The sequence below is a fragment of the Danio rerio genome, chromosome 4 (genome assembly GCF_052040795.2).
Source record: "Danio rerio strain M-AB ecotype USA chromosome 4, GRCz13ab, whole genome shotgun sequence".
Taxonomy (NCBI): Eukaryota; Metazoa; Chordata; class Actinopteri; order Cypriniformes; family Danionidae; genus Danio; species Danio rerio.
The window spans coordinates 79,681,957-79,707,500 of record NC_141024.2 but is presented as its reverse complement, the minus strand read 5'-3'; the positions used below and the strand labels follow the sequence as shown (position 1 = coordinate 79,707,500).

The window sequence follows — 25,544 nt, the reverse complement described above, 5'->3', positions numbered from 1 at the left end:
GACACCTTCTAAAGTATCTGTGTTCTCCATAATCTTTATACAGGTAATTATGACACACCCCTTTGCAGGGCCGGAGTGGGACTCTTTTTCAGCCCTGGAGTTTCAAGCCTTAGACCGGCCCACCTCAGTTCACCATTGACTATATTAAAATAAGGTCATTTTCCGTTCAGTTTCTAATTACACTATTACGTCTTTTTTTTTTTTTTTTGAGAAAACAGCTGCTTTAGAACTTTAAATGTTCAAAAACCCTAACAGTATTATATGTCTTAACAATAAAACTATAATTAAACAAAAAAAAAAAACATACTCATACGAGAATCAAACCCGGGTCGGCGGCGTCGTATTCTAACGTGCTAACCAGCACTAACCAGAGTAATATCATCATTAACCTGTAGGCTGGTTATATATAAAAGGAGCAGAGCTGCGGTAAAATAATGAATAAGAAGACTGTAGTCAAGTAAGTAAATAAATTAATTTAAAAAGTGTGACTGCTGAGAGCAACAGATTCTGGAGCTAGGGACACCGGCCCTCACGGCCAAAAAACGGACCGGCCCACCGGGAATTCTCCCGGTCCTCCCGATTAGCCAATCCGGGCCTGCCCCTTTGTGTCTCTTTTTAACGCTTGACCACTTTTGAATAGCTTTTCTAGTCTAAGGGGTCCTGCTATTCTTGGCTCTCAGCCCACCAGCTCATGTCAACAGAGATGTTACAGGTCTATGTCAGCAAAGTATAAATACAACTTATGCAAAGGAACTAAGGGTTTACATACATTGTTATGATAGGATAATAACTTGATAATACGTTACTCATTCTAACTTCTGCCACATATAGCTTCATACAAGTATTTAACATATATAATCAGTGCTTTACATATTCAGGTATTCTACACAATCAGCCATTCAGTAGCCTTCTCCTAGTGTTGCTCCTGTGCAGGCATACTCATATTACACAGTATTTTTAACACATGCTGGCATGTTTGCTGCAAACACTACATACATTTTGAGAAGAGAAAATTAACTGCTTTACACTTAGAAAATACTTCACACTGAGAGAATAGAAATCTTCTTTAATCCCTCCTCTTAAGACTTTAGTCTTAATATTATTGTCTTTTAACTCAAAGTGCAATTTCATAATCCATTTCTCTTAATTACCTCTATCTAGTGACTGATATAAGCCACATAGCTGTTATCAATTGACTAGATTATGCCACTGTACTTTGACAGAAGTCCAGCCAAACATCTCCCCTCTCTTTTGATTTGAAGGAAGTAAAAGACTGTACTCTGTTTTTCTCTTAACACATCAAAGACAACAATGTTTTAAGCATAAGTATTCAGTTGGTTCAGTCCTAGCTGCTGGTTTTCACACTCATGTAGAATATACTGAAGTGATATTATATATAGGTACCATAAAAGCAATATGCAAACAAATTCAATATGCAAACATAAAAAGCATCAAATGTTGATCTTGATCTTTGGTTATCCTTGTTTCTCTTCTTCTAAGCTACCAGCATCTTCACTTGACTTTAATAGATGTTGATGGAGATGTGTGGTTAAGAGTCTGAGTTTTGAAATCTGCAGTTGTGCAATTATCATCCCTTGACTTGTGGCACTGCTGTATGTGGTATTCAGGCATATTATCAGAATCACTCTTTACTTTGTTCTGATAAACTTCTCCTTCCACAAGTTGCACTTCGTAGTTTAGAGCTTTAGAATATTCAGGCTCCTCTGTTTCCGGTCAGCTTTCCCTTGCTGGAGTTGTTTCCTTTCGCTCCTTTGAGGCATTGGTACCCCATTAATGGCATCCACTTTGGCAGCTGTTGGATTTGCCCTCATCCAGATATGGTCCTTTTCTCCTGAGCTCTCCAGAGCATCCTCAGATAGACTTGATCAGATGGACCAATTGGACCTTGTATCACTACTCTCTCACATGGCTCCTTTCTGGTTTCCTGCACAGATATCGCTTTGCACATGGCAATTAATTGTTTCTTCATAAAAGTCCCTACTGCATTAGACATCTTTGCAAACCATTCCAAGAGGTTATGTGCAAGGTTATAAGTGAGATTATATGCAAGGTTTTATGCAAAGTTTCATGTGGTTTCTTGCAAGGGTCGACCCAATAGTAGTTCATGTGATGCGGTGTTAGATGCCTGTTTCTGTCAGTTTCCATGCCATCATTCACCAATGCACTTGTTAGCAAATTAATCCCATTAAGTTTATTATTTTCATCAAGCTTTGGCCTTGATGGATCATCTTCATCTCTTTCAGCCATTTCTGGTAATTGAGCATAATACAATTACTCTCTCTTTTGCTTTATTCATAATTTTTCATACTCCTTTAGATGTTTTTATTTATTGATCACTTATTAACTTTGATTTTAATTACTTTATGAATGCAAACCTTTTATGAACTTATTTCTGCTGGTGTTTCAAATCCTTGGAAGTACTTCTTTCGTCACAAATGAATAACTGTTCCTGCTTCATAATTTGCTTCTGGTACCATCTCCAATCATCTACTCATCAAAGTTTCTCAACTGTGCTTGTTTACGGAATAATTCTCTATCCAGTCACCACCAAAAACAGTCATCATCTCTCACTGTTTGGAGCACTGGTCTCCAGTCAAGTCTTTTAATTGAACTAGATCTTTGTAAAGCTGTAGATAATTCAATCACCCACATATTGTGACAGTATCCATCCTAAGATCTTCTCCCTAATTTTAACCCTTTATGCATTCTGGTGTATACAGTATTTGCTAGTCATCAGCCTACACAAGTACAAACAAGTTTCTACCCTCCTCTGGTAGTTACCTAAAATTAACTCAATAGAAACTAAGCACTTAATATATTTACCATCCAAAAGAACATATCTCCACATACAATATGAACTTCAGCTGGAAAATCTTCTCCTATTGATTGCTCTTAAATCATATTATCAAAATCAAGCCTCTTTTATCTGTCTTGATTAACCATTTATTTTAATTATCAAATTAACTTCAATTAAATATTATTAGTTACTTATAATTTATTACTCTTAAATTTAAATTTAAATAGAAATGTCTAGGACAGATTGTATATTACAGTAAATGTTTCTATTAATGCTCCTATTTTTACACTTTTCAATGGAGTTTTATACCTTTTTCAGCATCTAGTGTTTTTCTTTCTGGGCAGATCTACATCTGATTTAATTTTAACCCTCACTTTGCTGGCTGATTTTATCTGCATCTCAGTCCTGTAATGACAACCATTTAGTTGGAATTTGACACTTCTTTCCTTTACTAATTTATCTTCTGATCTATATATTAATTCCTTTTTTGTCTTTGAGTAATTTTCTTTTGGCTGACAATTATTTCCTAAGGCATTCCCCTCAAACTAGTTGTTTATACAATTTTGATGCACTTTTTTATCAGCTGACTAAAACTTACTGTATGTTTTGTAGGTTCCTTTTTGCTCTGTTTTAACTATTATTCCTTAATATTTTCTTCTAATTATTCTTCACATATGTTTTCATGTAAAACATTATCTTTTTCTTAAACACTTTTCTCTTTCAATTTTTCTTATAGTAATTTAGAACTGTTACTTTTTGACCTTATGTCCTGTGAATTTATTTCAAATTGTTATTTCAATCTTTCCTTTAACTATAAATAATTTTTCTAGATTTGAATTTTTCCAGTTTTCAATATCCAATCTTGATTTAGGTCATTCACAATAAGATTATGCTTAGATATTATTGCCTTATCAAAAGCTTTTTCTTTTTCTTTAGTTAGTCTCCTGCATTGTAATTTATCCTTCTATGTTTAAGGACCTTTATGATTAAACCTATTAAAACTTAAACCTAAATTATTTAAAGAGCCCATATTATACATGAAATAGGGTCATATCCTGGTTGTAAGGGTCTCCAACAACAGTCTAATATGCATGCAAGGTCAAAAAACACTTTCATGGTCTTATAATCTGCATTTATTTTTAGCTAATTATCCCAGCGACTCCTGTATGAATCGTCCAGTGATTCATTTGTTCCCAAACCCCTCCTCAGTGCGAAGCTAATCTGCGCTGATTGGACCGATGACAGTCTGTCGCGATTGGTCGACTGCCTTCAGTCAGAGAGGGAAATGGCCAATAGCTAATCAGCAATTTAAAAAGTAATCACAGTTCATACACGCTCGATAGTGTAGACGTGGATTTTAGCTGCCACACTATGGCGAGTGGATAGTGCCACGGATAACCGAACGAAGGAGACAGTCGTGTACTGTGTACCATACCACACACACACAAAAACACACACACACCTCCGGATGACAACGCTCCCGCTTCCGCCCGCACCCGCCAGGTTTTAGCCTGAGAACCCGCTCCGTTTTCTGCCCGCCGCGCCCGGTCCCGCTAGAGCGGAGAACACAACCAAAAATCACCCAGTATACAGTCCAGACAGCCAAGCTGTCTGTATACACACAGCACAAAGCACACAAAGCTCGTTCGTTCGTTCGTTCGCTCTCTCTCTCTCTCTCACATTTCACATTTCACATTTTAGGTGCTTTATTGGCATGACAAATAGCTGTACATTCGTATTGCCAAAGCAGTGCAGCGTCGTGCAGCGTCGCTACGTACAGACTCTCTCTCTCTCTCTCTCTCTCTCTCTCTCTCATACGCGCGCGTGCGCACTAACACACACACAAGCACCACGCAGACTCTCTCTTTCTAATTCGCATAGCAATATCCGTGATATTGCTAGACAGCCCGCTCCCGTCCCAAATTAAACCCGTTACCGACCGCTCCCGCGATTTATTCGGAAATTTATTCCCGCGGCTGTCCCCGCGCCAGATTTCTGCGGCGCGGGAATAAATTTCCGAATAAATCGCGGGAGCAGAACCTTTGCACGGAGCTCCATAAACAAACAGCACGCGTCGCGTTTTTAACGTGACTTTGCACGCGATAAGATAATATATCCAGTTAACCTGATACAGTACACGCCGTTACAAGTAACAAATCACAACTAAATACATTTGCAAGCTAGAGTAAACGAGGCAACAACTTTAACCGCACGTACTTACACTTGAGAAATGGAAGAAACCCATCCTGACGTCCATCAGTTACTCTTTACTGATCCTTCCTTTAACAAACTCAGATGAAGTATTCTTTGTAGCATGTAGCTTCCAGAAGTTTCCAACTGCTTGGTTATAATGCTGATGTTTCATCTTTGGGTAGAGACTCAATATAATGTCCATCTGCAGTGTTACTTCAATCGACCGGCATGTTTGTGTGCGTGTGTTTGTGGGTGTGCGTGTGTGTCTGGGTTTCTGCGTCAGAGGGCGGGGCCTCAGGTTTAAAATCTCCCGGGTTTGCGCGTGCACGTGAATAACTTGGTTTCGTTCGTACGTCATGGCGAAACACCTAATGAGTCGGTATCAAGGCGACTCGTTTGAAGCACTATGAGTCGACTCTTTTATAGATGAATCAACCGTTTTAAACACTGTATTCTTACAGATTTAAGCCTTAGCTGGATACTTCACTTCACTTAGAGCTGTATTACACACTACATGGAGGGGAATTTTCAAAAACCCATAATATGGGCTCTTTAACATTCATCATAATTTATAATTTCAACATTACACATTTAAAGTTTCACTGTAGAATTTCCTTATAACACTTTTTCTTACTTAAAAATTTGCATGATAATAATTTCTCTCAAATTGACAGGAGTCTGATTTGATACAAGAATGGGTAGCTACACTTTTGTTCTTAATTTTCCTTCTGTAATGCTTGAACTTAATTTGGACTATAGGAGCTACTTTGAGGTGGACTGTCAGACTATCCCACCTCGCAACCTGAGACAACCAGCTCACAGATTGGTGCTTCTGTGGTGTCCTGAAATTCCTTCATATCAGGGCACAGTGTTTCCCCCTCTCTCTTTGGGCTGGCTTCTTTCTTTGTCTCAGCTGATGTAAAGTTCTGGTGGAGCGTTTTTTTCTCTCTGATCAGTTCATCAGTCTCTTGTTAGTGTCTCTTTTGAATGTCTTTGAAAAAATGTAGCTTTTTCAGTCCTCAGTAAATCCTGAGTATGCAGTGCCTGCATCACTGCTGTAGCATGTCACAAGTGTCAACAGCCATTTTGCTCGTTGTGTTTTTCAAACACCTTTCCATTTGCCAGTACACTCAGAGATGTCTGGTAGGTACGAGACTACAGTCCCCCAAAGTTCATCCATATATCCTCTTAATTAATATATATAGAATTTAGCTCATGACTTAATAAATCTTTTTTTTTTTCTTTATCAAATGAAGACTCCTTTTATCATTTTTTCCTTTTGCTGTTTAATGACTTATTTTCTCTAATTATCAATCATTTTTATTATATGTAAATATGCTTAATTTTCTATTTCTATGTAAACATGCTTAATTTTCTATTTCTTAAATGTTCTTCTAATTAATTTCTTTGGCTTCAGATTGTGCTTCTTTTATTTTTCCTAATTTATTCTAGTGCTTCCTCACTATTACATCTTACATTATTTTAATTTCTCTAACATTTCCATACCTGTTTTAATTCAACAGTACTATATGGTGGCCTAATGTCTAATGTAACTGTTCAAAATCCTTACTGCAATAGCTTCAAGTTCATAGTACTATGTTAACTCCACATGTTTGTTTACTTTAAGCATTTTTCCTATCTGAAATGCAATTTGTAATTCTCAATCACTTTTTAAGTACATAAAATATTCACTATAAAATTTTTGAACTCACTATGATGTTCTTTAATGTCTCCTCAGTGTCTATGCTTTACATTTGACTCACTACTTTTACTACAAATAGCTGTTGGCTCAGATGACAGCCTGTAGCTGACTTTAAAACAGATGAAAACAGTCAACGTAAACCACAACAATATTTTATTGCACTTAAACATAATTTTATCTTTTAAAGCCAAATCTTAGTTTCTTCCAAATGTCACTGGTTTTTCTAATTTTTATCTTATCTGTTTAATATATATTTTTAAACATCTTCTCTTTTTATTCTATTAAACAATGTTTGGATCTTTTTTTTTTTCCATTTTCCTATGCTTCTTTTCCTTTTCAAAAATTAGCATTTTTGTCTCCTAGATTTTCCTAATTCATTTTTCTTTAAACTTTTTTTTTTCTTAAACATTTGATCATTAACTCTTCAATTAATCAATATTCATTAAAGTTTAACTCTTCTCTAGTTCTTTATTTACTCAAATCATTAACTTATCTATTTTTATTCATACTGATTTAGTAAACTTATTTCCTGATCAATATAACTATTAATCTCCATATGTAGATATTTCTATGCTTCAATTTTTTATTTCTTAATATTCATTAGTATAGCTTCTAGTTGCATTTTTGTTAAAACTTTTTATTTATTAAATCTTATTCTATCATTGGGATTTCCTTATTTCATTTATCTTATTACATTACTTTATAATATTTCTATTTATTTAATACCTTATAATATATCTTGACTCTTTAGCTTCTATCTGTCCTGTGAAACTTTTGTTCTTAAAATAGACAGATTCTTACCACTCCTGAAGCAGACCTTCTTCCAGACTGTCGACATGTCAGGAATTTCAGTCCCCTCTCTGCCTATAGTTTATACTTAAAAACACTTCAAACACACAGAGATTATTCAGAAAAATGTTTAACTAGTATATTCTTCTTTTCAGTCTGTGTCTTTCAAATGCAATATGATCTCAATTAATTTTATGAGGCTTAAACCTCCTCTGTATCACAATCTCTTCCCTAAACTGCATCACTCTCTATCTTATTGTTCTTAAATCACACAACATATGCAGTCCTTCTTTTATATTATAATATAAAACGATAATTCTGGGTTATGATTCTCGCTTATGATGCGAGAGGTCCGGGTTTCAAATCCTGGAAGAGCCCTATGTCTGTCACAAAAAAACCAGTGGTGCTTTGGTGTTTCTATGTTACTTGTAGCACATTTTGCTGTGACTTTAGTTAATGAACATTTAGTGGATTTCTGATCTAAATTAGTCTAACCTGTACAATTATACAGACAAAAAGCAGTGGCAATGATTCGGTTGTTAGATTGGTTTATGGATCTTGAACAACGCACCAGCTTAAATGTAAGCACCATTTTTGTGTTTGTACGCAGTCTCTTCTCTGTAGGCACCATGCAGGATTCAAAATGACCATTTGCGTTAGGTATCTCGTTACCCTTTTAGTCATAACAGGTAATATGGATGACAATGAAGGAAGTTAATGACATGCAAACACATCTCAAGAAGGTTTTCACAGCTACTGTGTTTCATCCACCAAACATTGCTAGCAAATTGAAGTGAGACCTTCAAGACCGACCGAGGTGGGACAATATGCCACAGCATGGAAAACTGCACTTTAGGATCTCGATGCCAGTTTGCATCCCGTCAAATAAGAACTAATGAACAAACATTTTCTTTCTGCAATCATTCATATTCCTGTCTCATCGGTCCTGGTGTACGGTTCTAGCGAATAGTGCGACTGGTCTTGAGAGTTTCAAATTCCAGTCAAGGCCACTCTCATTAACTTGAAATCACAACCTTTCTGCAGCTATTTTCTTGTTTGCATTTCATTATCATCCACCTAACATGAGTTTGTTAGTTGAGAGCCATTTCAGTTGAGAGCCATTTTCCATTTTCATGTTTTTTGACTTAAGGGTATGAACCTAGCTTTTTGAAGGTCACACTGGATTGCGCTGCACAGATACTTAAAAGGAACTGCATCAAAGACAACCCAGGTGGGACTTGAACCCACAATCTACTTCTAATCTAAATTAGTCGAACATGTACAATTATACTGACAAAATCGTTTGCTACCCTCAGGCAGATGGTTCTGCCGCATCCAGTCACGTACCAGCTGGCTGAAGGAAAGTTTCTTCCCTCCGACTATCAGGCTGATGAACACTTAACACACCACAAACCCATTCTACCATACCCTCACTGCACACCATTATTATGTAGCATGCACTGCACTTTAAAAAATCCATACTTGAAACAATACTGCCTACAACTATGTGGACATCTATTCATTGTACACATCGCTGTCAATTTCACATTGTCGTTGTATTTGCACTGTTTGTATTTTGCACTGTCATTTCATTTGCACTGTCTGTATTTTGTACTGTCGTTGTATTTGCACTGTATTACTCTGTATTTTGTGCTGTCTGGAGCCAGCACCTAAGCTTTTCACTCATCATAGCACACGTGCTGCTGATGATGTGACAATAAAATTGAGTTGATTTGAAAGAAAGTAGCGGCAATGATTCAGTTGTTAGATTTGTTTATGGATGGTTGTAATAAGGATGACAACGAAGGAAGTTAATGACACACAAACACATCTCTAGAAGGTTTTCACAGCTACTGTGTTTCATCCAACAAACATTGCTCCCAACTTGAAGTGAGACCTTCAAAGACAACCCAGATGGGACTTGAACCCACAACGCCCAACTCAAGAGGCTGATGCCTTATCCTTTAGGCCACTGGGCCATGTTACCAAGTTTTTGTCATGGAGCTCTTGTATGCCCTCAACAAGATGCCAACGCATGGAAAACTGCATTTTGGGATCTCTATGTTTGCAACTAATGAACAAACATTTTCTTTGTGTAATCATCCACATTCGTGTCTCATTGGTCCTGGGGTATGGTTTGAGACTGGTCTTGAGTTTCAAATTCCAGACGAGGCCACTCTCATTAATATGAAATCACAACCTTTCTGCAGCTATTTTCTTGTTTGCATTTAATCATCATCCACCTAACATGAGACCATTATTTGAAAGCCACCGGGTACTTGAAGTCAAGATCTCCATTACCAGAGCGTAACGTGATTGGATAATTCACGCAAGATTGGATGAATCTTAATTGAAGTGTGCAGCAAGTCTGAGAATTTGAAGCGAACTATTGACCTCAGATCATCACGCATAAGCTTTGAGGAGACATGTCAGGATTTTTTCCATACAATTTATATGTAACCCAACAAACACAACCCAAATGGGACTTAAACCCACAATCCCTAGCTTTGAAGGCTGATTCCTTATCCATTAGGCCACTGGGCCAATACTAGCGTTTGCCATATCTATTGTATGGCTCAGGAAGTTCTTATAACTCAGAAAACAGCACTTTAGGATCCCTATACCATATTGCATTCAGACAATCTGGTGTGTACACCTAATGACAAAACATATTCTCTAAAGAGTTTTCCATTGTCATGTCTTTTTGACCTAAGGGTATGAACCTAGCTTTTTGAAGGTCACACTGGATTGTGCTGCACAGCCAACTTAATAAGATCTGCATCAAAGACAACCCAGGTGGGACTTGAACCCACAATCCCCAGCTTCGAAGACTGGGGCCTTATCCTTTAGGCCACTGGGCCGTTTTACTGCCTGTGAACTGTAATACGCATCCAGGGAGTTGCTGACGCACATAACAAAAAACAACATGAACAAAAAGTAGATTGGACCGGTTTCACAGAATTTTTTTGTGGCACTGCCAAACAGACAAAAAAGTAGCATCTTATAGGATTTCTTTGAAGGAATTCAATTAGAATTTTGATCATATTTTGGAACCATTCCTATAGGATTGTTTTATAGTACGATACATAAAAATCCTTTTGGATAATTTCTACAGTATTTCAATGAGATCCAATTTATATCTTAATTAAGATATGCTTTTTTTTATAAGATATGCTATTTTTATACAATAGTTTTGAATGTATTATGCTGTTTGCTAAAGCTCACCTTCATGTACTTGAGTGTACAGTATTACTGCACAAATTTCCAAAGAAACATGTCTATACCAAAAACATATACAATGTCGCTAGACCAAACTGTGGGCTGTGGCTAAACAACTTCTAGTATTATACACAACTGAAAGCTAAACAGTGGCTAAACAACTTCTAGTATTATACACAACTGAAAGCAAGTTTAAATGTCCTACAACTTTACACAAACAGCTGGAAGCAAGTCCTCAAACCATACACAACAACTGAAACAAATCTTAAACAAATCTTAAATGTACTTACAGGCTGCTGTTCTAGATGCTGCTAAAGTGCTTCTCCTGCCGACTAATGCTACCGTGCTCACTATATAGTGGTTACCTGGCGTTTGGACACGCCTCCCGAGTCAAAACAAGGGCCGAAACTGAGGCGGACGACGCGAACCGCGTCTGCGTTCGCTACACAAGCTCTTATAGTAACCAAGGAAACAGTGGCTAAACAACTTCTAGTATTATACACAACTGAAAGCAAGTTTAAATGTCCTACAACTTTACACAAACAGCTGGAAACAAGTCCTCAAACCATACACAACAACTGAAACAAATCTTAAATGTACTTACAGGCTGCTGTTCTAGATGCTGCTAAAGTGCTTCTCATTGGAATTTATTCCAATGATGTTAAAGCTGCATTTGAGGCATTTGTGTCCTACATAAAATAATTTGAGACAAAACAACAAAACATATAAAAATATACTTAGTTAAAAGAAAAACAAAGTAAGATTTTCATCTGTGTATTTTCTCTACCATTTGTACCTTAAAGGGTCACGAAACTCCAAAACACATTTTTTGAGCTGTTGATAGTCGTATATGTGTCCCACACTGCTAAAAACACTATTAGGACACAAATATTTCACAAAAAAGTGTAAATTGGTTGTTTTTGCGTTATTTCAAGCAAATTTGTACTTCCGGTTTGAAACTAATTTTTGAAGCTGCGTCTTAACCATGAGATAATAGTGTGTATTCCAGCGTGCAGACTGGATGTCTGTGCCAGAGTGTGTCTTATTACGTCTTACAGTGCGGCTCGAAGGACATCTTTTGCATTCAGAGCTGCTTTCGTGAAGAGATCTTCGGCAACACTGCTCGAAGTTTACCATGGAGGTGAAAAGGAAGCTCCCTGACAAGGAATTGAACCCAGGCCACAGCGGTAAGAGCACTAAGTCCTAAACACAAGACCACCAGGGAAGGCCTGGCTAAAGGTTGCCCTCTAGCCTAGCTGTGGGCCTCCACCCAGGTGTGCTGCAGCTGCTCTGACAAAAATAACTCTAACGTTTGCAACCTCCTCCTGGAGAAGAGAAAGTCTCAGAGCCTGGTTCACAGTTCTTCTACGGAGGGACTGTCACATGCTCTGTGTAAAAGCATCCTATCGGCACCACAACTTGCCATGACAACAAAGCACAGCATGCGTTGAAGGAACTCCATGTTTACCGGTCCATGTCCTCTTTCCAAACAGCATGCTAATGAGCCCTACTTGAACAGTGTGTGCCAGTGGCGCAATGGATAACGTGTCTGACTGATCAGAAGATTCTAGATTCGACTTTTGGCTGGCTCGATCAGGATTTATTGCATTGCTCTCAGTCAGTGCACTGCAGTTGCAGTTTGCCCCTGCCAGAGTTGTTTGGTTCTACTTTGGAGTGGATCAAGTTTCTGGGGCTGCCAGCACAGAGCCTGTGGGGTGCTCCCCTGGGTTCAAAGTCTGCCCCAACTGTTCTCATATCTTGGTCCCGTACATCCCTCAGGACTTCCAGAAGAAACCAGTACAGCCACTCTCCTGGGAAGACAGCAGTGACAGCTTGTAGACCAAAATGTTTGCTGTGAGGCTAAGGCGTTCTACTGCAGCACAGATACACATTCGAAAAGCATACAATATTCAAAAACAAAGTGCCAACCTAAAACAAGATTGCAGTCAAAATGACCACCTCAGACAAGTGTGAGCAATGTTTCAGTCTCTGTTATACATCGGCAAATATGCCACACAGTGCTCATACTACTGAAAAGGAAGTTACCTGACTGAGAAAGGTATAAATAGAAATCGGAGCCTGCTCCAAACGACCTGGTCAGCCCCAAGTGGGCTGTAAAAACCTCCTGGAGTTTTCATTCATTTAATGTCTGGTACAAGACACTGCGTCCAACCAGTTATGTTTGAATGTCAAACCTACCCCAATCCTTAAACCAACCTCCCAGTTTCCTGCTGTGTTTTATCAACCTCCCAACCTACCCCAACTCTTAACCCAACCTCACAGTAACAAACCTCCATGTGGGTTTCATTGATTCAATGTCTCGTACATGGCACAGAATACAACCTATCGCAGTTTATTAAAATCACACCTACCCCAGCCCTAGGCCCAACCTCACGGTAACCTGCTGTGTTTTATTCAATTTTACTCCTACCCCAACCCTAAACACAACCTCAGAGTAAGCAGTTATATATTTTTTTATTTTTATGAATGTCTACTACAGCTACATCAATCGCAAACCCAGCCTACGTGCGGCATAAGTGCCTACCACTTAGAGGTCATCCAGCCGACTTGCAGTGTAATCTCCTCCACTTGTAGGTCTCTGAGCTGCAGCAACACCTAAGGGCTCTGACACACAGACACAAAAGAAACCATTGCTTTTAACCTACTCTTGGAGAGGAGAGAGTCTCCGACCCTGGATCTCAGGTCTTCTATGGAGGGACTGTCAGGAATCCTGTAAGAGCATCCCATCCACACAACCTCTTGCCATAAAAACAAAGCAGAATGTGTGGTGAAGGAACTCCGGGTTGACAGAGCCTTGTCCTTGCTTCAAGCAATGTGCTAACAAGGTGCTGAACAGAGTGACGGTGGCACAAAGGTTAGCGCTTATGACTACGGATCAGAAGATTCTCGGTTACGGAAACCAAGAAACTGTGTATGAGAGAGTGCGTAACGGTATGAGTGGCACTTGTGCAAGCGGAGCAGGGACGTGCCAGCGATCAGAATGAACTGGAGTTTGTGCCAAGACTGGGTTTCAAGAGTGGCAGTTCCCATATGGTCTAGCGGTTAGGATTCCTGGTTTTCACCCAGGTGGCCCGGGTTCGACTCCCGGTATGGGAAGGCTTGAGTGCTTTTGCTTCTGTCCTTTTTGGCCAGCGGTCGGACTGCAGCTACATTATAGGATGTGGTTGTGGAACTGCCCCGTAAGCCTTCGATAGCTCAGTTGGTAGAGCGGAGGACTGTAGGTGGGATGATGGCAATCCTTAGGTCGCTGGTTCGACTCCGGCTCGAAGGACATCTTTTGCGCTCGAGCCGCTTTCTTGCCTTCGCCAAGTCAGTTAACCACTCCTCAAAGTTCAGCATGGAGGTGAAAAGGATGTTCCCTGAACGGGAATCGAACCCGGGCCGCGGCGGTGAGAGCGCCGAATCATAACCACTAGACCACCAGGGAAGATCTGCGTGAAAGGTTGGCCTCAAGTCTAGCTGTGGGCCTCCACCCAGGTGTGCTGCAGCTGCTCTGACAAAAATAACTCTAACGTTTGCAACCTCCTCCTGGAGAAGAGAAAGTTTCAGAGCCTGGATCACAGTTCTTCTTGGGAGGGACTGTCACATGCTCGGTGTAAGAGCATCCTATCGGCACCACAACTTGCCATGACAACAAAGCACAGCATGCGTTGAAGGAACTCCATGTTCACCGAGCCGTGTCCTCTTTCCAACGAGCATGCTAATGAGCACTGCTAATGCAGACTGGGCCAGTGGCGCAATGGATAACGTGTCTGACTACGGATCAGAAGATATCTAGGTTCGACTCCTGGCTGGCTCGTCCAGGATTTTTTTGCGTTGCTCTCAGTGCAGTGCGGTCGCGGTTTGCCCCTGCCGGAGTTGTTCGGTTCTACTCTGTAGTGAATCGAGTTTCTGGGGCCGCCAGCACAGAGCCTGTGGGGTGCTCTCCTGGGTTCAAAGGCTGCCCCAACCGCTCTCATGTCTTGGTCCCGTACATCCCTCAGGACTTCCAGAAGAAACCAGTACAGCCACTCTCCTGGGAAGACAGCAGTGACAGCTTGTAAACCAAAATGTTTGCTGTGAGGCTAAGGCGTTCCACTGCAGCACAGATACGCATTCGAAAAGCATACAATATTCAAAAACAAAGTGCCAACCTAAAACAAGATTGCAGTCAAAATGACCACCTCAGACAAGTGTGAGCAATGTTTCAGTCTATGTTATACGTCGGCAAATATGCCACACAGTGCAGACTGGGCCAGTGGCGCATACTGTCACCTGTAAGTTGTGGTTATTCTTGGTTACACCGGCCAATCACGTTCTGAGTTGGAACCAAGATTTTTTTTAATTCTTGGTCATGCTGGCCAATCACGTCCCGAGCTGAAACCAAGATTCACCCTATTCTTGGTTACGGCAGCCAATCATGTTCCGAGTTACAATGAACGCTATGGCCAATCAGAGCCCTTATACCATTCAAGATTTGTACTGTAATAACAGATTTCGTTGCAGATTAATTCGGACAACAATTGCAAACTAAGTATTTTTATAACAAGTTGGTTTAAATGAATAACCATTACAGTAACGTTGAATACTATTCACTCTATATTTACTTTTTCTTGATTTAAACTGTCCTTTAATTCCTTTCTAACCTCTACTTCTTCATGTGCTTTTGCTTTTTGTATTGATTTACTCATTTTAATCGTATACTTATTAATTTCATATTTTGTGTTATCCCACCATAGTCTTTTATCTTCATGATGCAACTCATTTTGTATTTCAGTATTTATCAAGTCCACTATTGCCTTTCTATAAGGTTCTCCTTTTAAAATTTCTGTATTTAAAATCCATATCCCTTTTCCTCTTTCGGTTTCATTAAAATCAATCTTCATTAATAAAAACTTGTGGTCGCTTAGCGCTGTTTCTTTAAAATAAACACTCTATAAAATCACCCAGTTTTTCCTTGCATAAAATAAAATCAATCCTACTTTGCTTTAAGTTACCAGCTACTAAATGTCTTCTTGAATATTCTCTTTTTCCTTCATTCCTTACTCTCCATATGTCCACTTCTTTGTGCTCTGCCATTAGTTTCTGCAACTCTTTTCTCCCAGTGTTATTCCTAAAAACCATGCCATCCGCTAAATCAGTTCTATTAAAAAATGTGTTAAAATATCCAATTAAAATAGTTTCTCCCCATAAAATCATTAGATCATTTATTGTTTAAAAAAGTCCTTCTTTTCCTTTTCTGCTACTGGAGCATGAATGTTACATAATGTTGTATTATTTTCTCTCATTCTAATAGCAAGGCATTTTCCCTCTTTATCATTGTATATTTCTTCCACATCATTCTTTATATCTTCTTTGACTAAAATAGCGACCCCTCTTTCCATCCTTCCATCACCATTGTTATAAAATATTTGCCCCCTCCATCTCCTTTTTAAATCTTCCATCATGCCATTATTCCGATTAGTCTCTTGTAAACAAATTAAGTTTTGTTCTTTGCACAGTTCCTTTACCTTGTCAAATTTTCCAACATTCAAAAGACCTCTTGTATTAAAACTAACACAATTAAAAACCATTAAAAGAAAAGATAAAAATAAATACTTAAAATTAGCGCTACCAAAATTAACGCGTTAACGCATGCGATTAATTTTAAATAATTAACGCGTTAAAAAAAATTAACACAATTAACGCATGCAGGTTTTTTTGCTTCCTGTTGTGGTAGACATGTGTTCAACATGCAATAAATGTGGATAAGACCAAGGAAGCACTTTTTGAAGGAAAGTTCCAGTATAAAACAATTAGGTACATCACAGGTTATCCAGAATTTCATGCAATTTCGGGTGTTTCATTTTTAACTTTCGACTTCTGTTGTAAGTTGACACCGCATGGCGAACAGAAACAAAATCATCCGCATTTCATGACTCGGTGTTCCTTTAAGGTAAGGTTCCTTTTAAGGCTACACGGTAAAATTAATAAGAGTATTATCTTAATCATATTAAAATCGGAGTATTGGTGTCTTACGTAAATGTACTCAGTACGTCTGGTGAAGTCGCGAGCTGTCAAAGACAGGGCATTACTCTGCCTTTCAGCATGAGCCCTCCAAGTTTAGCGTGTTTCCTCATTAAACGCAACGAAAGCGTATACTTCGCGTTGTTGTGTCAGAATCCTTGTGAAATACAGTAATACTTTAGGAGGCTTAGTTTAAGCAAATTTGATGAACTTGATCATGCGTGTTGAATCTGAGGGGAGTCGCTCCAGTATGGAAGGCCGTTGGGGCCAAAACGTCTGCAGCGCGTTGTGTGTGTCTGTCTGTGTGTTTGTCTGTGTCAGACCCGTTGAGGGGTGTCAGGGGTGGAGTGAGCGACGTATCTGAGTAGGGGCGAGAGGGGTGTGCAATGTATTTAACGACTGGTTTGCAAGAAATTATCATTCATTTGCGGGCATTTGGGAGTCTCTGTGCACTTGCGGGATACTCCTAGTCTTAGCAACTGGATGAATGTAGGAGGAAGGAGGATTAAGCAAAATTGTTTCTACTCTATAACTAATGTTCTCAACTCAGCAATAAAACTTTACAATGAGTGCAACAGTTTGTATCCTATAGTTTATTATTATAATTTTTAATTTTCCATATCTGCAATTCCTGTATTTTGGCATTTTTTTGCAGTCCACTTAGAATCCAACATGGAAATCAATGTTTTCTTTATTGGCATTGATTGTTTTGAAATTTAAATGTCATTTACATGCCTGTGTTTTAATTTCTTTAATAAATATGGCTGTCAAGCCAGGATCTTGATGGTTTATTGTGGGTATGTTGTTTGCATGAAGAAATCTGTGTTACAAGTTAAACAAAAATTCTATTAAACAATTATATTTTGAATTTAAATAATTTTTTGTCTTGCGTTTACATTAATTTTACATTTAAATAGGCAAAATTACAAGTTTCAGTATTTTAAATGAGATTAATCGCGATAAATTTTTTTTAAAAGGTGCGATTAATTAGTTAATTTTTTTTAATCGATGGACAGCACTAATATATACAGGGAAAGCTGCCCTCATATCGAACACACACTCACATATGCATAGGCTTATATTATTATTTTAAAAAGTAACAGAAAAAGGGCACTTTCTCTCCAGAAGGAAAAAGGGGCTCTTAATACAATGTGTGCCCCATTCCTATCTCTCCGCACCCCTCGTTGAGAACCAAGAGAATCGCTTTCGAGGTTAACTAGGCAGCCGCACACTTGACCCGTGTGCATAGAGTAGGTGAGATCAAAGTCCCTTTAAGATATTCTATAGTCTTTGCATGAGCTGGGATGCGGGCAGTGGACCAAACCATTGTGAGGAAGGGAAGAGGGATCTCTCAGCTGTTTCTAAATGCATTTTTTTTTTGCGTTTTTATTTTTTAATTTGCTCCATCTTGCTTTTTTTCAAAGGACACAGATGTTTAATCAGCTGTTGTTCAGTGGTGAATTAGAAAACTTAACTATTTATATTAAGCATCACCACCGTCCACCCTACATCTACGCCCCTGTATGAAGTAGTGTTCTAGGTTATAACGATGCGTAAAGAATGCTCCGGCTTCAATACAGTGCGTTACAGTACATGACTGCCCCCTACTGTTCATGTCTTTATTTGCTAGACCATCTTTCCGTGCTAACGCGCCATATGTCGTGGCCATGCGAGATCACTTTGTTTCATGCGCGCGTTAGTTCATGCCAGATCTGTATATACATTTACCTGATTTTATTTTTTTACTTTTTGTTGCCCTGTCACCTGCTAAAAAAGCGGGGGATGTAGCTTCTTGTGTGTCAAGTGACGTAACGGAAGTGGGTGGAGCTAGAGGGGAACGTCGGTGGTGGGAGCGACAGAACAGAAAAGCTTGTTACTGCTGAAGAACGTAATAAAAATAAGCTAGAAGCTATTACTTGTGTGTGTGTGTGTGTGATCATCTAACATCTACACAAGCCATCCAACTTCCCCTTCCACCACTACAATGTCCATCCATCCATTCATTTATTCATTTTATTTTGTGAATGTGTTATTTTTCAGGCTGATCTCAGAAATACAGTAATTTTTACTGACAGAATTTTAGGTGCAGGCTAGGACTGTCTCTGCCATTTGCAGATAACGTTGTCTTTTTGGCTTCATAGGACATGGAACTTCAGCATGCAGTAAGTGGGATTGTTTGCTGCTGAGTGTGACATGGCAGGGAAAGAAACAGCACCTCTAAGAAACCATTGTGCTTGACTGGAAAAAGGTGGCCATCTCCAGTTTGGAGGAGAGTCCTTACCCCAAATGGAGTTTAAGTATCAGTGTTTTCCATGAGGAATGGAATGTGAGATTTAAAGATGGATCAGTGCAGCGGCAGCAGTAATGCAGTTGATGTGGTTGTCTGTTGTGGTGAAGGATCTGAGACGAAAGGCAATGTTCTTAATTTACTGCTCATGCTAGGTTCCTACTCTCACCTATGGTCATGACTGAAAAGAACAAGATCTTGGATACAACCGGCCACATTTTGCGAAGTGTTATGACCCGCTTGTTAGAGTCGCACCATAAGAGTGCCAACAAAATAGCCTGAATGCAAATTATTTATTATAAAAGTAACTCATAGAACAAACAATCAAAGCAACCAACAAATTTCTAGGGATAATAATGACGATAAAGAACTTAGGATAAAATCACAACAACACTTTGACTACATGACAAAAGTAATGCAAAACAAAACCATAAGGTTAAAGAGCCAATGAGATGGCAGGTCTTGACATGTGGACTCCCGAGTAGCCACAGTGTCCTGGGGTAGCTAGCACAACAACTTTTATATACCCATTGATGAGTAATGCAGGCATCCAATCAGAATTTACCACATGCTCTAATCTGGAGTCATCACAGTGTATAAATATTGTAAAACTTAATACCTGTCGCTCTGCCTAAATCATAAAATATTCATCAAGTTTGTATTCGACTCAAAGTAAAAGAAGTAAACTAGAAAAATCTAGAATCTAAAAGTAAAGAAACTTCACTAATAAAAGCTGCAACACAGGACAATTGAATGGGCTTTTAAAACTTGAGGCCCTGGTATACTGCAAACTAAGCGTCCTAGAGCTCCACCTTCTTTGATGTGCGGTGTCTTCCCAGTGATGTCTCTCATTCAGGGAGTCAGACAGTGAACATCATCTAAAACAACACTAGCTACATGAATACACTGGAGAGAGTACAAATTTATCTGCACTGGTACAATCACTTGCAAAGAGATTTTAAGCTGCAGAGGAGCTGTTGGCCAGATGTTTATGACAATTCTTTTCTCAGCCACCACCACGGTGTTTACGGTAAACGCGAGAAGCGCAACACATTTACAACCCGACCTACTGCAGTGTAGGAGTGTTGGAAAACAGTATATCGTCACTCAGCCTTTTCAAACATTATTCAGACATGAAACATCCAGTGCACAGAGAAATTTTTGCTGCATTCATGTCATGTGTGTAACTTTTTTCTCTATGTGTTTCTTAAGCTGCGCCGAATGATTAAAACTCTGTAGACACTGATCAGATCTGTACGGTTTCTCTCCAGTGTGAATCCTGTTGTTTTCAGATGTGTTAACTAATTAAACCTCTTGTAAAAACACTTGTACGGTCTCTCCAGAGTAAATTGTCTGGTGCAGTTTCAATTTTGGAGCTGTAATAAGTCTTCTCACACTCAAAGCGCATATACTCTTTCACATCAGTGTGGATTTTCATGTGTTTATTAAGGTTTGCTGATCGGTTGAATCTCTTCCCACACTGAGTGCATGTGAACGGTTTCTCTCCAGTGTGGGTCTTACATAGTCAAGTGATGCAATTTCCAAGGTCAAAGTTCACCAAGCTTGAACCTTGCAAGGCAGTGAATTGCGAAACTTGACGCACAAACTTACGATTCCAGTCTGACACATTTGCGTGCGTATGAATGAAAGTCTATGGAGAGAAAAGTCCGGTGTGACCACAGACCCCAATTTTATCCTCCTTACACTGGCTGCCTGTTAAGTTTTGTATTAAATTTAAAATATTAATTCTCACCTATCTAGCTCCTGTTTATCTTCTGTCTCGCTACAATCCAACTCCCTCTTTAAGATCTCGAACCTCCGGGCTTCTGGTAGTACCTAGAATAGCAAAGTTGAGTAAAGGAGGTCGAGCCTTCTCATTTATGGCTGCTAAACTCTGGAATAGCCTCCCTGATAACATCCGAGGCTCAGACACACTCTGTCAGTTCAAAACTAGATTAAAGACCTATCTGTTTAGTAAAGCATACACTCAATACATCACTTAGCGGGTTTCCACACAAGTTTCTACATCTTGCTTATATACACTATGAACAGCAGCTACGCTAATTATTCTTTTTTTTTTTCTTCATTTCCACCTGGGGATAATCATCCCGAGGTCCTCAGATTATGCGGAGTCACTGATTGGATCTAAGACCAGCGACGAGATGATCCCAAGGTTTCCATATCCGGGACCAGGCCGTATCCTGAGCTGCTGCTGCGCTGGTGGTCGTGGGGAGTGGAGAACATGAGTCTGATTCCAGCGACGCTCCAGGGACAGACGAGTCTTCGCTGAGGCCAGCTTCCAGCCTCCACTGCTGAGACTGCAGCTCTGCACAAGACTTTTGGCCAGCGGAGAAATGAAAATGGTCGTGCCCAACTGAGTCTGGTTTCTCTCAAGGTTTTTTTTCTTCACTCCTATCAGTAAAGTTTTTTTTTTCCCTCTCCGCTGTCGCCACTGGCTTGCATGGTTCAGGATCGGTAGAGCTATGCATCAATGGATTTGCTCTTCAGTGTTTGGACTCTCAGTAATGATTTAAATCACACTGAACTGAGCTGAACTGAACTTAAACACTAAAAACTGAACTACCCTGATCCAATTTATTATGACCATTTATGTGAAGCTGCTTTGACACAATCTACATTGTAAAAGCGGTATACAAATAAAGCTGAATTAAATTTAATTAAGAGCAAGTGAATGGTTTCTCTCCAGTGTGGATCCTCATGTGTTTATAAAGGGATGATGATTGGCGAAAACTCTTCCCACACTGAGTGCACATTATTGGTTTCTCTCCAGTGTGGATCCTTATGTGTTGATTAAGGTGTGATGAGCGGTTGAAACTCTTCCCACACTGAGTGCAAGTAAATGGTTTCTCTCCAGTGTGGGTCCTCATGTGTTTATTAAGTGATGATGCTTGGCGGAAACTCTTCCCACACTGAGTGCACGTAAATGGTTTCTCTCCAGTGTGGATCCTTATGTGTTGATCAAGGTTTGATGAGCGGTTGAAACTCTTCCCACACTGAGTGCAAGTAAATGGTTTCTCTCCAGTGTGGGTCCTCATGTGTTTAGAAAGGGATGATGATTGGCGAAAACTCTTCCCACACAGAGTGCACGTTATTGGTTTCTCTCCAGTGTGGATCCTTATGTGTTGATCAAGGTTTGATGAGCGGTTGAAACTCTTCCCACACTGAGTGCAAGTAAATGGTTTCTCTCCAGTGTGGATCCTCATGTGGTGATCAAGGTTTGATGAGCGGTTGAAACTCCTCCCACACTGAGTGCAAGTAAATGGTTTCTCTCCAGTGTGGATCCTCATGTGTTGTTTAAGGTATGATGAGCAGTTAAAACTTATTCCACACTGAGTGCATGTGAATGGTTTCTCTCCAGTGTGGATCCTCATGTGTTTATTAAGTGATGATGTTTGGCGGAAACTCTTGCCACACTGAGTGCATGTGAATGGTTTCTCTCCAGTGTGGATCCTCATGTGTTTATAAAGGGATGACGATTGGCGAAAACTCTTCCCACACTGAGTGCACGTTATTGGTTTCTCTCCAGTGTGGATCCTCATGTGTTTATTAAGTGATGATGCTTGGCGGAAACTCTTCCCACACTGAGTGCATGTGAATGGTTTCTCTCCAGTGTGGATCCTCATGTGTTTATAAAGGGATGATGATTGGTGAAAACTCTTCCCACACTGAGTGCACGTTATTGGTTTCTCTCCAGTGTGGATCCTCATGTGTAGATTAAAGTTTGATGATTGGCTGAAACTCTTCCCACACTGAGTGCATGTGAATGGTTTCTCTCCAGTGTGGATCCTCATGTGTTTATAAAGGGATGATGATTGGCGGAAACTCTTCCCACACTGAGTGCACGTTATTGGTTTCTCTCCAGTGTGGATCCTTATGTGTTGATTAAGGTGTGATGAGCGGTTGAAACTCTTCCCACACTGAGTGCAAGTAAATGGTTTCTCTCCAGTGTGGGTCCTCATGTGTTTATTAAGTGATGATGCTTGGCGGAAACTCTTCCCACACTGAGTGCACGTAAATGGTTTCTCTCCAGTGTGGATCCTCATGTGTAGATTAAAGTTTGATGATTGGCTGAAACTCTTCCCACACTGAGTGCAAGTAAATGGTTTCTCTCCAGTGTGGGTCCTCATGTGTTTAGAAAGGGATGATGATTGGCGAAAACTCTTCCCACACAGAGTGCACGTTATTGGTTTCTCTCCAGTGTGGATCCTTATGTGTTGATCAAGGTTTGATGAGCGGTTGAAACTCTTCCCACACTGAGTGCAAGTAAATGGTTTCTCTCCAGTGTGGATCCTCATGTGGTGATCAAGGTTTGATGAGCGGTTGAAACTCCTCCCACACTGAGTGCAAGTAAATGGTTTCTCTCCAGTGTGGATCCTCATGTGTTGTTTAAGGTATGATGAGCAGTTAAAACTTATTCCACACTGAGTGCATGTGAATGGTTTCTCTCCAGTGTGGATCCTCATGTGTTTATTAAGTGATGATGCTTGGCGGAAACTCTTCCCACACTGAGTGCACATGAATGGTTTCTCTCCAGTGTGGATTATCATGTGAATCTTAAGTTTGCTTTTGCTTGCCAAAATCTTTCCACACTGAGTGCAGATGAAACAATTCTTGTCTCTCCTTTTCAAAATACCATCAGTCTGTAAATGAGTTTTTTCCTCAATTTTGACATGATGTTCCTCCTCTTTCCTCTCATTCTCTTCAATTAGGTCTGAAATAAATAAATAACAGATTAATTTTCATTAAGTCTAAAAATCTCTCATCAAAAGCTGAAAAGTAAAAAGACACTGGAAACATTGGCTACACACACTTATTTTGATGCATGTTAAATGTAAAATAAAATCAGATCATATTTTGTTCAGTCATTAACCTGTACACATTTAAGCAGATTAAATTCATCTTTATTTATCTACTGCTTTTACAATGTAAATTGTGTCATAGTCGCCTAACATAGAAGTCATTGTAAATTGAAATGCTGTCAGTCTAGTTTTCAGAGTTTCCTACATAATTGATCATAAAAGTAATTTTGGTCACATTGATAAGACACAGATTTGAAAGGTGTAAATGGTGTGACAACCCCGGTATTCTACTTTGGATGTGGAAGATCCTGATTAGGTGCCATGGTTGCTCCCCAATTGGTTCAAAGCATATAAATGCGAGAGTGAGCTAGCTTCTGCAGGATAGTGTGGCTACTGGCCGTCTTCGCATCAAGACCATCTCTTTATTTTGGCAATCTTATGGTTTTGTTTGGCATTATTTATATGTGTAGTTAAAGTTAGTTATTTTCTTCATTTTCCCCTAGACATTTGTTTGTTTCTTGATTTGTTGTTTTATTAGTTGTGTATATTAAATAAGTTGCATATATAATTTTTTTGTTGTCTGAGCTCTTTTATGTTGCACCTCGAACGAGGGGGTCGTAACAATGGCCTATTTTTATTTGTATATATTCATAATTACAACAAAATGTTTTTCTAACATTTGTTTAGCAGACAGGGAATACTATGGATAGAATACTATGGATAAGATACTGTGGATAGAATGAAAGAACCGACAGGGGAAAGCAAAGAAGGAGGTGTTTGTTTCTTTATTAACTCATGGTGAGATAAGAGAAACATACATCCAGTTAGATCATTTTGTTCTCCTGATCTGGAATACCTTATGCTTCGGTGCCAACCACACTGGCCACCAAGAGAGGTCACAGCTGTTATAATTACAGATGTTTGCATCCACCCTCAAGCCAACACACAGAAGGCGCTTAGGGAACTGAATGGGAGCATAAGCGAGCAGGAAACCAAACACCCAGAGGCAGCGTTTATTGTTACAGGGGACTTTAACAATGCCAATCTCAGGAAAATCGCTCCAAAATACTATTACCATATCACCACAAACATGCGTGGTGACCGAATTTTGGACCACTGCTATTCTCCGTTCCGGGAAGCCAACAAATCCCTCCCCCGCCCACCGCTAAGCAAATTAGATGACTCTTCTGTTCTGCTCTTCCCTGCTTACAGACAGAAACTGAAACAGGAACCACCCACCCTCAAGACGTTTCAAAGCTGGACGGACCAATCGAGTTCCATACTTCAAGAATGATTTGATCATGTGGACTGGGAGATGTTCCGGGCAGCTTCTGATGACGACATTAAAGTTTACTCAAGACACCGTTACATGCTTCATCAGAAAGTGTATAGAAGACATGGTCCCAACAAAAACTGTTTGTATCTTCCCCAACCCAAAACCATGGATTGATGGCGAAGTTCGAACAGCCCTATCAGTGTGAACCTCCGCCTATAAATCCAGAAATGCTGAGGAACAAAAACAAGCAAACTACAACCTCAGGTAAACTATCAAAGCAGCAAAACATCAATACAGAGATACAAGGTAGAGGGAAGGAGTATGTGGCAGGGACTTAATTACATCACAAACTTTAAAAGTAACAAACCCGCCACTGTAAACATTTCTGCATCTCTCCTGGATGAGCTTAACTCGTTCTACACCTACTTTAAAGC

The 25,544-nt window shown here is 39.6% G+C and overlaps 1 protein-coding gene and 4 non-coding genes across 13 annotated transcripts in view; 3 read left to right on the top strand and 2 right to left on the bottom strand.

The window, feature by feature from the left end:
• Positions 1-13,766: 13,766 nt before the first annotated feature.
• On the top strand, positions 13,767-13,838 carry trnae-uuc (transfer RNA glutamic acid (anticodon UUC)). Its single transcript has one exon. It is a non-coding gene; the product is annotated as a tRNA-Glu (tRNA).
• Positions 13,839-13,926: 88 nt separating this feature from the next.
• Positions 13,927-14,013, top strand: trnay-gua (transfer RNA tyrosine (anticodon GUA)). Its single transcript is given in 2 exon segments — positions 13,927-13,963; positions 13,978-14,013. It is a non-coding gene; the product is annotated as a tRNA-Tyr (tRNA).
• An 84-nt stretch (positions 14,014-14,097) lies between these two features.
• trnae-cuc (transfer RNA glutamic acid (anticodon CUC)) lies at positions 14,098-14,169 on the bottom strand. Its single transcript has one exon. It is a non-coding gene; the product is annotated as a tRNA-Glu (tRNA).
• A 298-nt stretch (positions 14,170-14,467) lies between these two features.
• trnar-acg (transfer RNA arginine (anticodon ACG)) lies at positions 14,468-14,541 on the top strand. The gene has a single exon. It is a non-coding gene; the product is annotated as a tRNA-Arg (tRNA).
• Positions 14,542-19,288: 4,747 nt separating this feature from the next.
• The window catches only part of LOC137491081 (uncharacterized), a 554,517-nt gene continuing 548,261 nt past the window's right edge, over positions 19,289-25,544 (bottom strand). For 4 of the 9 annotated variants that reach the window (XM_088650886.1, XM_087248573.2, XM_087248571.2 and 1 more), the window contains 2 exons: positions 23,540-23,746; positions 19,289-23,372 (listed from right to left, as the gene is read on the bottom strand). In XM_088650886.1, coding sequence (XP_088507012.1) covers positions 21,693-23,330 — 1,638 coding nt within the window. In that variant the 5' untranslated portion in view covers positions 23,331-23,372; positions 23,540-23,746 and the 3' untranslated portion in view covers positions 19,289-21,692. Of the gene's footprint in view, positions 23,747-25,544 lie in introns of all 9 variants that reach the window. The other 5 variants (XM_087248567.2, XM_088650885.1, XM_087248569.2 and 2 more) reach the window with 2 other exon arrangements.